Source organism: Trichoplax adhaerens, genomic scaffold, assembly GCF_000150275.1.
Source record: "Trichoplax adhaerens TRIADscaffold_3 genomic scaffold, whole genome shotgun sequence".
NCBI lineage: Eukaryota > Metazoa > Placozoa > Uniplacotomia > Trichoplacea > Trichoplacidae > Trichoplax > Trichoplax adhaerens.
Genome location: NW_002060945.1, coordinates 4,105,860 through 4,118,692, shown reverse-complemented (window position 1 = coordinate 4,118,692; position 12,833 = coordinate 4,105,860). Strand labels below are relative to the sequence as shown.

Sequence of the window (12,833 nt, the reverse complement as noted above, 5' to 3'; positions counted from 1 at the left end):
ATATATGTATCGATCCTCTCTTTTATTCATTTCAATTTATATTTATACGACATACAATTTTCATCAAGAAACAAATACTTCAGTGGCCTTATTATTGGTTAGCATAGATTAATAAGATTAAAAATTTATAAGGCCATTCCTTTATTCCCTATTTGAAACCTTTATATTACTGCAAATGAATAGATACGTTTAATGAAGAATTGTGATGAAATAGCAGTCGATATTCTTGTCCCATTTCATGACTTGTCCGTGGTGTAAAAGTGTTGTTAAACTTAGATTCTTACAATTGAAATACATTATGATGATACTCTAAAATCAAAACTTTGTAAGTGAAGCCAAATAACTCAGCTTTACTGAAAGTCGAAGAAGTAGAGCACAAATAGTACGATAAGTTAGCAATTAGATTGTCATTTTGATTGAATAAAAATTCTAAAATATCATAGTGTTAACCATAAAGATACATCCTTCTGCTACATCATATAATATCATCTAGGTTGTAATTCTGTAATTTATAACAACTTAGTTATATAAAGAGTAATTTAAGATAAACTATTCTTATACATAATTTTATTTACAAGGAAATTCGTCAACGGAGTTATCGATACTTGAGTAATTAATGTATCCGCAAGCAGAGTATAAGCAATTTAAAATTTTCAATCAAATCATGAAGATTGTTGTCAGTTGCATAGAAAAACAGCTTTACTAGTACTGTTGTAATGAATAAAGTTTGAACTCGTTATTCAGTTTTAAGATTACTATACCGCCATAGCTTATTTAATTCACACGTTTATATAATATTTAATTTTGACTATCTGCAAGTAACATCGTTTGAATGTCTTAAGTCATATAATAGCTATTTGAGTACATTTTCGAAACAAAAAAGTATATTTTCGAGATTTTATACGTCCAGTATGTCATATATTATACAGTTTTGACGATTTACAAATGCAATAGTATATTTATATATACATACATACCTTAAAAAATTGACAAATTATACCTTACATGTTATAAACATATAGATGAGTAAGGTGACTTCCATGTTGTACTGTATTCGTAACATTATATTAGTGATAAGTAGTATGTTTAGTTTGTAATTATGTATACTTGCTGTATGTTACACTAATTTTCGCTATCTAGAAATTATTCCTGTCCATCAACAGTCGTCAAACTGTACGCTCTTCCTCCTTTAATACTAGTAGTAACACTCATTTCTCCTTCAGATGACCTTCTGGATGTGGCTCGATGTAAACTTTGTTCGCTATATCTCTCTCTAAGCTCAATAGCTCTCTTATAAAGTTGTGCAGCAGACGCATACTCTCCCTGTAATTATAATAGCATAGTATTTGTAAATAAGATCATATGATATTAAATCTTAGCCTTGCTAGTCATGTATTTATTTGAACAATTAAGAGTACATACTAAGCTATATCGCAATACAGCCATATTTTTTAAAGTTTCAGCTATACAAGGGTGATTTGGGCGAAGAGATTCTTCATATATTTCTAGAGCTCTCTCATATAATGGTAAAGCTTCTTCATGCTTTTCCTATCGGCAATAATAGATTTTATTAGTAATTAAGTAGATGAAGTAAATGCCCGTAGAGAATAAAATTAAGATTATGTCAACCTGTTGACACAATAATATTGCCAGGCTACTTAGAGCTGTAGCAGTGCTGGGATGCTTAAATCCAAATAACTTTTCTCGTATTTCAACCGTTTGTCTAATTAGTTATAGGTAAAATAGCAACTGTCAATAAATTACTTCATGTTTTAACTGATGATAAAACTGTATAGCTTATCTACTCCAATATATCTGGTAAAGTGATGATCAAAATTTACTAATCATTTTGACAGGTTATTCTAATAATACAAACCGATATAAGGGCTCTGCTGCTTCTAGTTTTCCCTGTAGTAATTAAATAATATTAGCATCATATTCAATAATTTCTTAACTACCTATCAATTAGAAACGTTTTCAAGAGCACTAATTGAAGAATAATGTGAACCTGCTTCCTATAAGTAGCGCCCAGATGCTTTATTATTGATGCAACATGAGGATGATCGTTTGATAGTAGCTGAAATAACCAACAATGAAGCAGATGCTACTATTAGTAATGATCTCAAGTACAAAAATAAAATTAAAAGTTGTAATTTCTATAGCCAAAAAAGAAAATTACCTTTGATCTTATTTCTAGTGCGGATGCGTATAATTTCTCAGCTTCGCTGTACCTGAAGATTACACATAGAAATCACATATTTTGCTAATAATTCTGATGCAAAGCATAACATTAAAAGTGGAGATAGATTATTAGCTTGATTTGAGACGTATACATTTTCTTTTCGCAATATAGTGCAGCCAAATTATTGCATGACTGCGCTACATCGGCATGATCTTTTCCTAGGATAGACTCTCTCATCGTCAAAGATCGTTGAAAATATGATTCGGCGACCCTATTATTAGGATTACATTAATAAATCACCTACTTATATACCTGGTGGTATGATCGTTTTAAAATCATAAGCATGATTGTCGAAGAATACAAGTTATCTACAATTTGGTACATACTGCAGATTGCTTTGAAGAAAATACAAGACTCCTAATTCGTTAAGCGTATTGGCAATTTCCGCAGATTCTGAATTTAGTGCCAACTCCTCTACTTGTACTGCCTTTCGTCTTAATATTTCGGCGTTGAGAAACTAAAAATAGTGATAATTTTATTAGATTTGCGTTGATATCAAAGACTGAAAAATACCTAATACACTTATAAAATTTCTGCAGTATGTAGAAGTAGATAATAATTTTCCTAAATACATACATTGGCCTCGATAGGGGTGGGAGCATTACCCCGAATTGTTTGTGCCTTACTTAACATGGCTTCAGCTAACTGATGTCTGGAAAAAATTTAAACTTATTACAATTCTACAGTCAAGCAGCTATAGTTCTTCTCAATGCAAGTTATCATTAGCCTGATGATTGTCTGAATAACAAAAACACATTACATACTTGTCTTGCTTTTGATATAAATGTGCCATAGCTTCAAATTCCTGTTTTAAAGATAAAATATGATAGTGCTACTGTTAAAAAGCATTAATTCAAAGTAATGTATTCATTCCCATAAAGAGCTAATATGGAAAGAAGTATACGTAAATTGCCAATATACTATCAGTACATAGATTGTCATACCTTAGCGACAATTGGATGATCATTTCCGTACGTGTTCTCATAAATATCAAGAGCTTGCTTATGTAAATCGAAGGCATTCCTAGAAGTGTGACGATTGTGCAATTTCAATAAAATTTAACAAAAGTTTTCGTAGCCTCTGCAAATTACATTAATTCTCATCTCAATCTAATTTGTTCGAATTTTAACCTGTATTTTCCCCATGTACTATATAACTTTGCCAAATGATGTAGAGTCTGAGCTATGACAGGATGATCTGGATCAAGAACCGTTTCCCTAATTTCCAGCGCTCTTTGTAAAGGCTGTACTCCCTTGACCGGAGAAATGGGTATCTTAATATACCTTTTGGAAAAATTCTGCTTCAGAATCACAGTAACTCTTGTCAACTTACTTGATTACAAAGATTTAAATCTCTAGAAAACCGGCCTAAAGCTTCATATAGGCTAGCTGTGCGTAATACGGGGCCATTGTCTGTATTAATGTATAAAAACAATGTATTTACTCATTCGATGATCTACTAATAAGTAAATACTGTGGCTATGTATATCAATATGATAACGTGCGGAGGTATAAAGTTTACCATCATCAATACTTTTAATTTTGTTTAGGTAGGCTGAAACGATGTTCGATTTCGTGACGCCAAGGAAATACCAATAATCCAGTAAATCGCTAAACCTTTCACTGAAATGGATACTCATATTTCAGTTTAATTCAATATAGCAAATCTATAAAGTAAGTAAGTTAATTTCTACTAACCGTTTATATAGCTTCAGGAATAAATCCAAATCTAGCAGACGCTCCCTCAATTTATCTTTATCTTGAATACGATATATTAACCAGGGTAATTCATCTGCAATTCTATATGTAATAGCTTTGCGACTAATAACGTAAAAGCAATCATTTTAACTCGTTATCTATCTCGTGAATAGAGAGTACTAAATATTAGCATAGAGGCATAAGCGTAAATATATTTACTCCGTAAGTAACGTTGACGAATGGAAATAGATCAGATGATGTCTAATCGTCGCTGCAACATCAATGACTCCGTGCATCTTGTCCGACATATATTTAGATTTAATAGCATTTCGCACCTATTATTAGTTAATTAAGAACAGACACATATAATACCATTCAGCAACATTAGAAATTAGTTTGACAGGAAAATTGCAATTACCAGCTGGAATGGAAAAGTAAGAACACCACATTTCTCAATCAAGATTTTGTTGTCTTTAAAAGTAGTAACAATCGGACCCCATGTTTTCCAATCAATTGCGGCAAGCTTCAGTATTTCTGCTTCAGTTAACCCATTTCGAGATGCATATATTGATGATAAAACCTGAAGGAGAAAGGTTATTCATCGAATTATGTAGACCAGAAATACATAATAGCTAGAATTGAGCTTGACTTACTTTTCGCACAACTCCTTTTTCTTCCTGCGGTTCGCATTCTTTTTCAATTTGGCTAAGAATATGACAATATAGATCTGTCGTACCCTATGATTATGAAGAAAAGCAAGAGTTCGTGATACTGATACAAGTAAATTGGAATTGAAATTTACTGATTTCGTCACATTGAATTAAGATTACTTTACTTACTTCACAACTTAAACAAGCATCAATATCATCATCGAGGTTACTTGACTCATATTTTCTATTGAAACCCGAAACATAAAGATATTATTAGAACGAAAGTTATTATACGCTTGTGGTAATATAGCCTGTATTTAGACTTATTACTTTGTTAATTCCTTAGAAACCAGAGTTATAAAGATAGCACTTGACGATAATTTTGCTGCTTTGGTAACAATTGCGTCTTCCTATAAGAATCATTCAATTATTAAGAATTCTTATAAGAAATATAATAGATCCCTACAAATTAATAATTAAAATATTATAACGGTGTTTAGATATTTCAAAGATTAGTAATAAGAACCTGATCGTCTGCAAAACTGATTATGTTATCGGTAAGACTTTTCAATAATAATTTACAGTGTTCTTCAGTCATCCGGCGGATATAGACTGACGGCCAGGGCCTAATATTCAGTCAAAATAAAGGACATTTTACGGTTATAAATTGCAAAATATGAGCAATATTATTCTAATCTACAAGTCTATGATATAAAGGCTTATTATAAGCAAAGGAAGCAAATATAAAGTGCAGACTAATAGACACAAGTTCAGATCAGATTAAAAAAGTTGTGAAGTATATATTGGCTATGGATAATAGATATTGTCAATAATCATCACAACATACCGCCATGCTTCTGGTATGGTTCCTTCCTTACAGGTCAGAATCACCTTTACCTCCGAAGGAAATGGATCTAAAAGCCACTTTAGCTCCGTTTCGCAAGACTAATGCATAATTATACATAAATATAAGCAGAAAATAAATATAGCTACCGAAGATAAGCGCTCTACTAGCCTTTTGAGCTTCTTAATCCATATTTTTATCGTTTCGAATCACTGATATATTTTACAAGTACTGCATCTATAACATTTATTTATATACATTTGATACACTAACCCGAAATCTATCTGCAGAATCTAATAGTAATATTACGCGGCTGTTACGCTCGGTTGCTACTTTTTCTAAGTTAGTAAGGAAATCTTCCTGTAACTTAAAAGGGTCATTGGTTGGCTTGTTTCGCTGCCTTGTATGCCGCATCAGCTAAATTTTATCATAAGTTAAAATTGTATTATTACATAAACGTATCATTTAGATCAATTACGCATAGCGGTAATTTTTCCGTAAATTTATAAATTAACAAAATTTCCCAAAATAATCCAAAATAACCTGCATAGTTAGTCTTTTTAACATTAAAAGGGAGTCTGCACTAATAGAATTTGGTAACCCTACGAAATGATACAATATGATACAGTCGGGGTGAAGTTTCTGGTACTCTTCAATCCTATATTATATAAAGCAAGTGTAAAATAATTATATTATTATCAGAGAAGATTTATTAATATTTAATGTTCCTTTAAATTAATTTGCACTTGTGTATTATAGCATGCAGTGTGCTAAGATGTGTTATACCATTTCGCTGATAATAATGATTTTCCTGAGCCCTGATCACCAATGATCAACAATGGGGGAGAAGGTCCTTCAGCATTAATTTCTTTAGATACCATGGCAATATGCTAATGTATCAAGAAGATATATTTATGACGAGTAGCTGTTGACAAGTACCAATAAAATTACGACCAATAATCGCATAGATAGTGTATCTAAGCACTATATCAGGAACTACAATCTAATTTACTTTGTTCTTTTATGAGACTCAATCCATTAGCCGTATAAATACATAGAGCAAATGGCGGAATAAATGAATGTTTTACCTCGTCAAGGCCAAATATGTCGCTAGCATCAGCAGCAATACGTAGTGATTCTAGCTGTTCGGCTTCCCCAAGGATATCCCATTCATTAGTCTTATCTAATATGTCCTCATCATCTACAACGGCATCGTCAGAGTTTTCTATAATTGCACTATCACTATCGCCGTTACTGGATAAAAAGACTTCATTATCTTCTATTCCCAGAATCTATGAATTAATTACAGTGGTTAGCATACTACATCAAGGACGCTTTAAAATATTACAGATATATATAATAATAAAAATCTCACCAATTTCACTAGTTTTCGAAGTTCTTTAAAAGCCAGCTCTGCACCCTCATCAGGACTGCTATAGTTATCTATTGCCTACATTATTTAAATCGGAGAATTAAAGCAAATCAATATTAATTAACAATATTATGAAATTTTTAATTTTTTTGTTGGAAGGGCAGAGGTTGATGAATAATCATACCTTTGCGTTTTTGCTATTCCTTATCATGACCTTTAGCTGCTTAGCGGAATAGCCTCGAAATGTGTCTGCCTTCACTGGAAATTGCCTAGTAACCATTTGAAGATACATTATATTCTGGAAGTCATAGTTAATTTGTTACGAAAATATTAGCTTTTTACTTACTGATCCCACGCAATATTCCTAAAACAAAATATGGCAGGTCTAGATCCAGCACATCGTAAATGACCGTGATCGAATTCCATCTGAGAAAACCTGAAATAAAAGATTTGTTCAAAATATTACTTAATTGATATTCCTAAGTAAGAAATCTTTTAATGATAGTATTAGTGATAAAGATAAGAATTTTGCCTGTTAGCAGATTCTCCCATAAACGCCAAAAAGATTCCGGAATCTCTTATTAAAGATTTTCTAATATGAACGGCCCTTTCAAATTCCTAAAGTAAATATTACATTGTTGATTACTATCACTGATTTAAAATCTGATTATAGTTCTTAGTGATTCAAGATAATTCAATTCATGCTCGAACCCTCTTGGTAACGGTTGCACCATCGTATGGTAAATGTATTAGAAGGAAATGACACCCATGTCTTTGGCACATATCTTGAAGCTTTCCCACATATACCTAAATATACAGTATAACCACATATATATTAATTTCTAAGCCTTTGAATTGTTTTCTGGTATTCTGTTCCTGACCTGATTTAGTATTTCCACTTCTTTTTCTAAGCCTTTAGGCGCAGATACGTAGACTTTTAAAGAATTAATAGGAGCAATTTGCATAAACAGTGGCAATGATTTAGATAGAGCCATACTGGCAGCTTTCCAGTCATCTACATTGGTTAAAAATTGGAATATTAAATAGCAATAGTAACTCAGCTGGTATGAATTAAAATGGCCCAAAAGTTGCTTCTTGCTATTACGTATAGCAACTAGCTTTTCAGACCAACGAAAGAAGTAATTGTGGTCTTATTCATACCTTTATTGATATTTAAATATGGACCATCAATATCGCCAAGTTGGGATGCTTCTGGCCCCTTATCATTGCATACAGCAGCCCAATTAATTGACCAACTGCTTTCTAGTGACGTTGACCAGTCACTAACAAGAGGCGGATTACTAACGTTGCTTACACCACCTAGCGTACGTACCTCAGCTTTTGCTGAATTTTCTCTGACTATAGCACTACCAGAAGTACTATCAACAGTATTTTGTCTAAATAATTTTCCTTCTAGCTCCCTTTTAGTTTTCAAAAGTTCATGTAATTCACTTTCCTTGGTTTCTCGATACAATTTAAATTGACGTTGTATCTTATCACGTTCTTGCTGGAAAGTTGCTGCTCTGGCGATGGCCTGTTTCTCGGAAGTGACAGCGTTATCACGCTCTGTTACAAGCTTGGAACAAGCATCTCTAGTAACTTTAACTTCACCCTTTAAACGTTTAATTTCATTATTCGATTTTTCTTTAGCAGCATTCAGTTGTTCGATTTCAGTTTCTTTCTGTAGGCGAAAGACATCAAACTCTTTTTTCAATTTTTCAACTTCAGCTTCTAGATCAGTGATCATATGTGATGTTCGAACGCTTCCTTTGCGAATTGAGCCGCTCTTCCTCTTGGCCAAGGTTGTGAATATCTTCCGCTCTGTTCGTGGAGTACCATCTAGGCTACTATCCTGTCCAGTTAGTAGGCGATTATCGCTATCAGACCCGAGAGATTCGTTGTTATGGCTATTTGTTGACGGTGTAGTATTCGTATTGCCATCTTTACGACTTTGCTTATTAGGAACTGAGCTGCTAGTTCCCATAGTTAAACATCGCACTTTTTGATATAGCTGGATCAAATACAGTACTACGACATTCTATTCTCTAAGTCAAATATAAAATTAATTTAAAGTTACTTTCTAATATTATGATGTATTTTTTTCGAATATTAACACAGTCTAGGATTTATTGTTCAGTTTTAGCTCCATAGCGAAACATCTAGATTGAGGAAGAAAACTACATATAAGTCAGAAATATAGTTATGTGGAAATGGTTATAGTCAATATATGTGTCGCCATGATAACATCAAGGATGGCATACAAAATTAACGACTTTATTGTACAAACTAATACCAAGATGAAGTGTCATAGATAGCAGTAATTTTCATTATAACTGTTCAGAGGTTAAAAAGAATCGTCAGGAAAACCATCAAAATGTTAATAAATTTTTGAAAGGGTTTCAATATTAAAAATGATCTTATTGAAAAGAGGATTAAACAGAGAAGAAATTAAGCATTCAATGAACAATGGTTATAATGTTACGTGAAGGTAGAATTAAGGAAAAAGGTGCAATGATACACCTTGATTGGACCGATATTCTATTGGTTCCTTTACCGTAAAATGATGCTTACTAGTGATTGAAGTAAAAAGTAGATTTGTATCTGCAGTACGATCGTCGAATTTTAAGGCAACATCTTGGGTTCTATTTATTGTTCTTTCACTTATAAATTAAGTAGAAAAGTCCCGGTAAATTACATTGTAAATAATGGTGTATGCACCGCACTATTGATATACATTTGAGCCTTGGACTATTGAATACTCATGCACATGATGGCGTAAGCGGAAGATAGGTAGAGATTTCGTCGCTGGATTTATATACTTGTGGAATAAAATTGAGTGAATTTTTATCTATAGTACTTGGTCAATCCATTATTTAGTAAATTGGATCAATATGTTACAACAGGACAACCTATAGCATGTTCCCTAAGATTTTATCAAGGCGTAATTTGAAAATCATAACAAAGATTGCTGTTCTATTTTACAGCTTGGTAATGAAATAACTGTAATATTGAGCTAAAGGTACTCTTTCTACACCTTTTATTTAAACATTTACGCTTGAAAATATGATACAATAGAATACTACGTAGAATGCTTGTGCCCTCTTTTAATCAATTCCATACATTTTATTTAACAAGAAGGTACGGCACGGCACGATTTGACATATTTTTAATCGGCTTACCTAAATGCTTGTCTTAATTAATAAGAATTCATAGACAATTGTCAGTGTTTTGATCCTGTTGCGATAACCTTTCACTTGCTGTTATAAACTTCTCTAATCCGTTTATAGGTGGTAATTTTTAAAAATGACTGTGGGTATTATACAGTAAAGTCATTAATTTATTAAAGTTTAATTTAGATTCGAAATTATAGTATCAATTATAAGAAGAAATTGAGTTTGGACATTTTGTGTATTATAATGTTTTATTGTATTTTTTTACTATAAGATCATGATAAAATTGATACGCGTATACTGACTATATTGCGGGCGCTACGGTATACTGAGTAACCTATTTTATATCGTTCGGGATGGCATTATACCAATATAATGTCAGTATAGTCATCTCCACTATGCGCCAATTATGTCGTAATTCGATATGGGAAGATGACACTCTATAGCTGGTGAAATTGATTAGGTACTGTATAACAGTGGATTAATTTTATATACTAAATGTAATTTTGAGTAATGCACTTCTATATGCAGTTGATATTAGTTGATATTGTGTCTAGGTGGCTCGCACCGTGGCAGCGAGTCTTAAAGAGAAAAGTCTCCTTGGTTACCAAGTACAGTACATTATCAAAGCTTTACAGTACTGTACTGTGGCAATTATACTGTAATTATTCAAGATTTACTGTCTCCTACAGGACTGTACAATGTAGTGTACAGTAGTATACTGCCAGAGACTCCCTGTTACTGTACTGTACGTACGGTACAGTGGACCGATACCAATTTTATGTACAGACAGAACGATGGACTTGAGGGTTTTTTCTTCGTACTTGTCCCTGACAGAATTCGGACATCATGATGATAGTGATCTACTGTACAGAATGCCAAATACAGTACAGTTTACAGTACAGTACAGTACTGTACATGCCTAGTAGATCATTGCTGATAGGCGTATAGTAACTGAAGTTTTTCGATATCCAACCATAGGCTAGGTTAATTAGATTGTTGCATTTTCTTATATCTTCCGACGATCACTGCGCTATTGAGTAGAATATAATTTATGAAGAACATTGTCAATTCCCAGATACAGAACTAGAAAGAATTTCAGTAAACTAATCACCTAAAATGAAGTTAGTGATGTTTAGTTCTGTCTACTACTGCATGCAGGAATGAATGATTAGAGAGTTGGTATAACAAGACTAGAAAGGGTTTAGAAAGAATGTCCCAATCTCAAATGCTTCAGTGAATCAGTATATTCTGATAAATAGATTTGTAAAAGACACTGTTTAGAGTTCACAGCTTAGATGCTACTGTATGTCAGTGTACAGTGCTTCTAGGTGAGGAGTGCATTACATAAGTGTTTTTGAATCAGTACTACTGTACAGGAGGAGGAATCTGCCAATAGTGGACTCGTGCTATCAACTTCAGCAAGGTAACTAGAAATAGAGCACCTTTATAACGTGATCGATTCGAGTTTTTTATTGACTGTTAATCGGTCATGAGAGCTGCAGTGCAGTCCGTAACATATTACTAATCATGATCATCAAAGAAGTACAAGTGCACAGATTAGTATGCCATTGCAGAAATTTTACTTGATTATCTTGAGGCATCGTAGAACAGTTTTTACAGATACCGCCGGCGTTACATTATTGATTATGATCATAACAAAAAGTTAACAGCCAATAGTCAATCCGACATAGATTCCATATAATAATTGCATTAACCTAAGCTCGAATGTCTTTCATCCAATTGCTGTTCATCCCAAGCTTGTTTCAGTTGCTAATGGTTCGTAAGAGAATTAACACTATCTTGTAGATGTCTTGAGCATACTCATACAAATTTCGTCATCGATAATCATGAAATTGAATTTTTAAGGCTGTATTTTCAATCTATCTTTGAAAATAAAGACTTTATTTGCAATAACAGTAACAAGAATCGCCAAGTTGTTGCATTTAATAATGCAAACCGAGGTGGCTGACGGTATAATAATCTCTATCAAGTACAGACACTCTATGGTACATAATGCAAATACTATACAGTACACTGTTATATTAGAAAATTTCATTCATTAGTTAATTTTGAATAATTGGAAATGGTCCTTCAAGGCGTAAGTAGCCCTGTTGTAGTTACGAAATTCCAGTTCCCGATAATATATTGGGAACATGGTAAAAATACAATCAGCTAACGTTTTCCTTTCTTATTTTTCTTCTTTTTCGATGTGCTACCACCAACATTTCCACCAGCGTCTGCTCCACTCGCACCACCCTCGGCACCTTTGGGAGCTTGTCTACTCTTTAATTTTGGTATCATTTCACCAATGAATACTAAAAGTTGCTTACGGGTTTTAAATTTGGGATTAGCCAAAGTCTGATCGTTATTAAACATCCTAATACGTACTCTACCCTTGCTAGGATTATCAAAGTAAGAGTTACGAGGATATTGCTTGCGTTCGATTTCCGCGTCAAAGCCTTGCGATCTACAGATGTCTCTAATCTCCTCCGCTGTTGGATTTTCACAAGCTTTCTCTTTACATACTCGTCTACCTTCTGGTATTTTCTTATTTTTATCAATATAAACCGGATAGACACATATCCAACGTTGTGGAGCTGAGGGATCCTTCGGCAGATAAGCAGACATATTTGCTTTTCCTAGTATGAGGAATTGGATATAAATGGTGCCTGTCCACTTGTCCAGCTTTCTATACTGTATATTGTGCACTTGAATGTACAGTATATTGTACTGCGCTGTACAGTACAATATGTACAGTACATTCGATACTGGACGGTAGTCGGATTGATTTCAGCTACGGTGTCACGTGTACTGAGTATTGCTACAGTATGAAAAATAATTAATTCATTTTTATC

The 12,833-nt window shown here is 33.2% G+C and overlaps 3 protein-coding genes across 3 annotated transcripts; all 3 read right to left on the bottom strand.

Moving 5' to 3' along the window:
* Nucleotides 1–1,143: 1,143 nt before the first annotated feature.
* TRIADDRAFT_22397 (uncharacterized protein) lies at nucleotides 1,144–4,067 on the bottom strand (the record flags this gene model as incomplete). The annotated part of the gene is made up of 15 exons (XM_002110410.1): nucleotides 1,144–1,323; nucleotides 1,423–1,548; nucleotides 1,630–1,723; nucleotides 1,877–1,908; nucleotides 2,009–2,077; nucleotides 2,180–2,225; nucleotides 2,328–2,453; nucleotides 2,569–2,699; nucleotides 2,819–2,883; nucleotides 2,996–3,047; nucleotides 3,187–3,265; nucleotides 3,373–3,494; nucleotides 3,575–3,654; nucleotides 3,764–3,864; nucleotides 3,940–4,067. Coding segments are annotated over 15 exons (1,431 nt in total), but the record flags the coding sequence as incomplete, so codon positions are not given.
* An 87-nt stretch (nucleotides 4,068–4,154) lies between these two features.
* TRIADDRAFT_54460 (uncharacterized protein) lies at nucleotides 4,155–8,789 on the bottom strand (the record flags this gene model as incomplete). Its single annotated transcript, XM_002110409.1, has 17 exons — nucleotides 4,155–4,274; nucleotides 4,358–4,519; nucleotides 4,593–4,676; nucleotides 4,779–4,833; nucleotides 4,920–4,999; nucleotides 5,116–5,215; nucleotides 5,437–5,534; nucleotides 5,707–5,850; nucleotides 5,977–6,091; nucleotides 6,220–6,323; nucleotides 6,522–6,725; nucleotides 6,809–6,883; nucleotides 6,990–7,074; nucleotides 7,152–7,241; nucleotides 7,572–7,612; nucleotides 7,687–7,820; nucleotides 7,967–8,789. The coding sequence occupies 17 exons, from the start codon at nucleotides 8,787–8,789 to the stop codon at nucleotides 4,155–4,157; spliced, it is 2,514 nt and encodes an 837-aa protein (XP_002110445.1).
* Nucleotides 8,790–12,150: 3,361 nt separating this feature from the next.
* On the bottom strand, nucleotides 12,151–12,606 carry TRIADDRAFT_22815 (uncharacterized protein; the record flags this gene model as incomplete). Its single annotated transcript, XM_002110408.1, has 1 exon — nucleotides 12,151–12,606. The coding sequence occupies one exon, from the start codon at nucleotides 12,604–12,606 to the stop codon at nucleotides 12,151–12,153; it is 456 nt and encodes a 151-aa protein (XP_002110444.1).
* Between the last annotated feature and the right edge of the window lie 227 nt (nucleotides 12,607–12,833).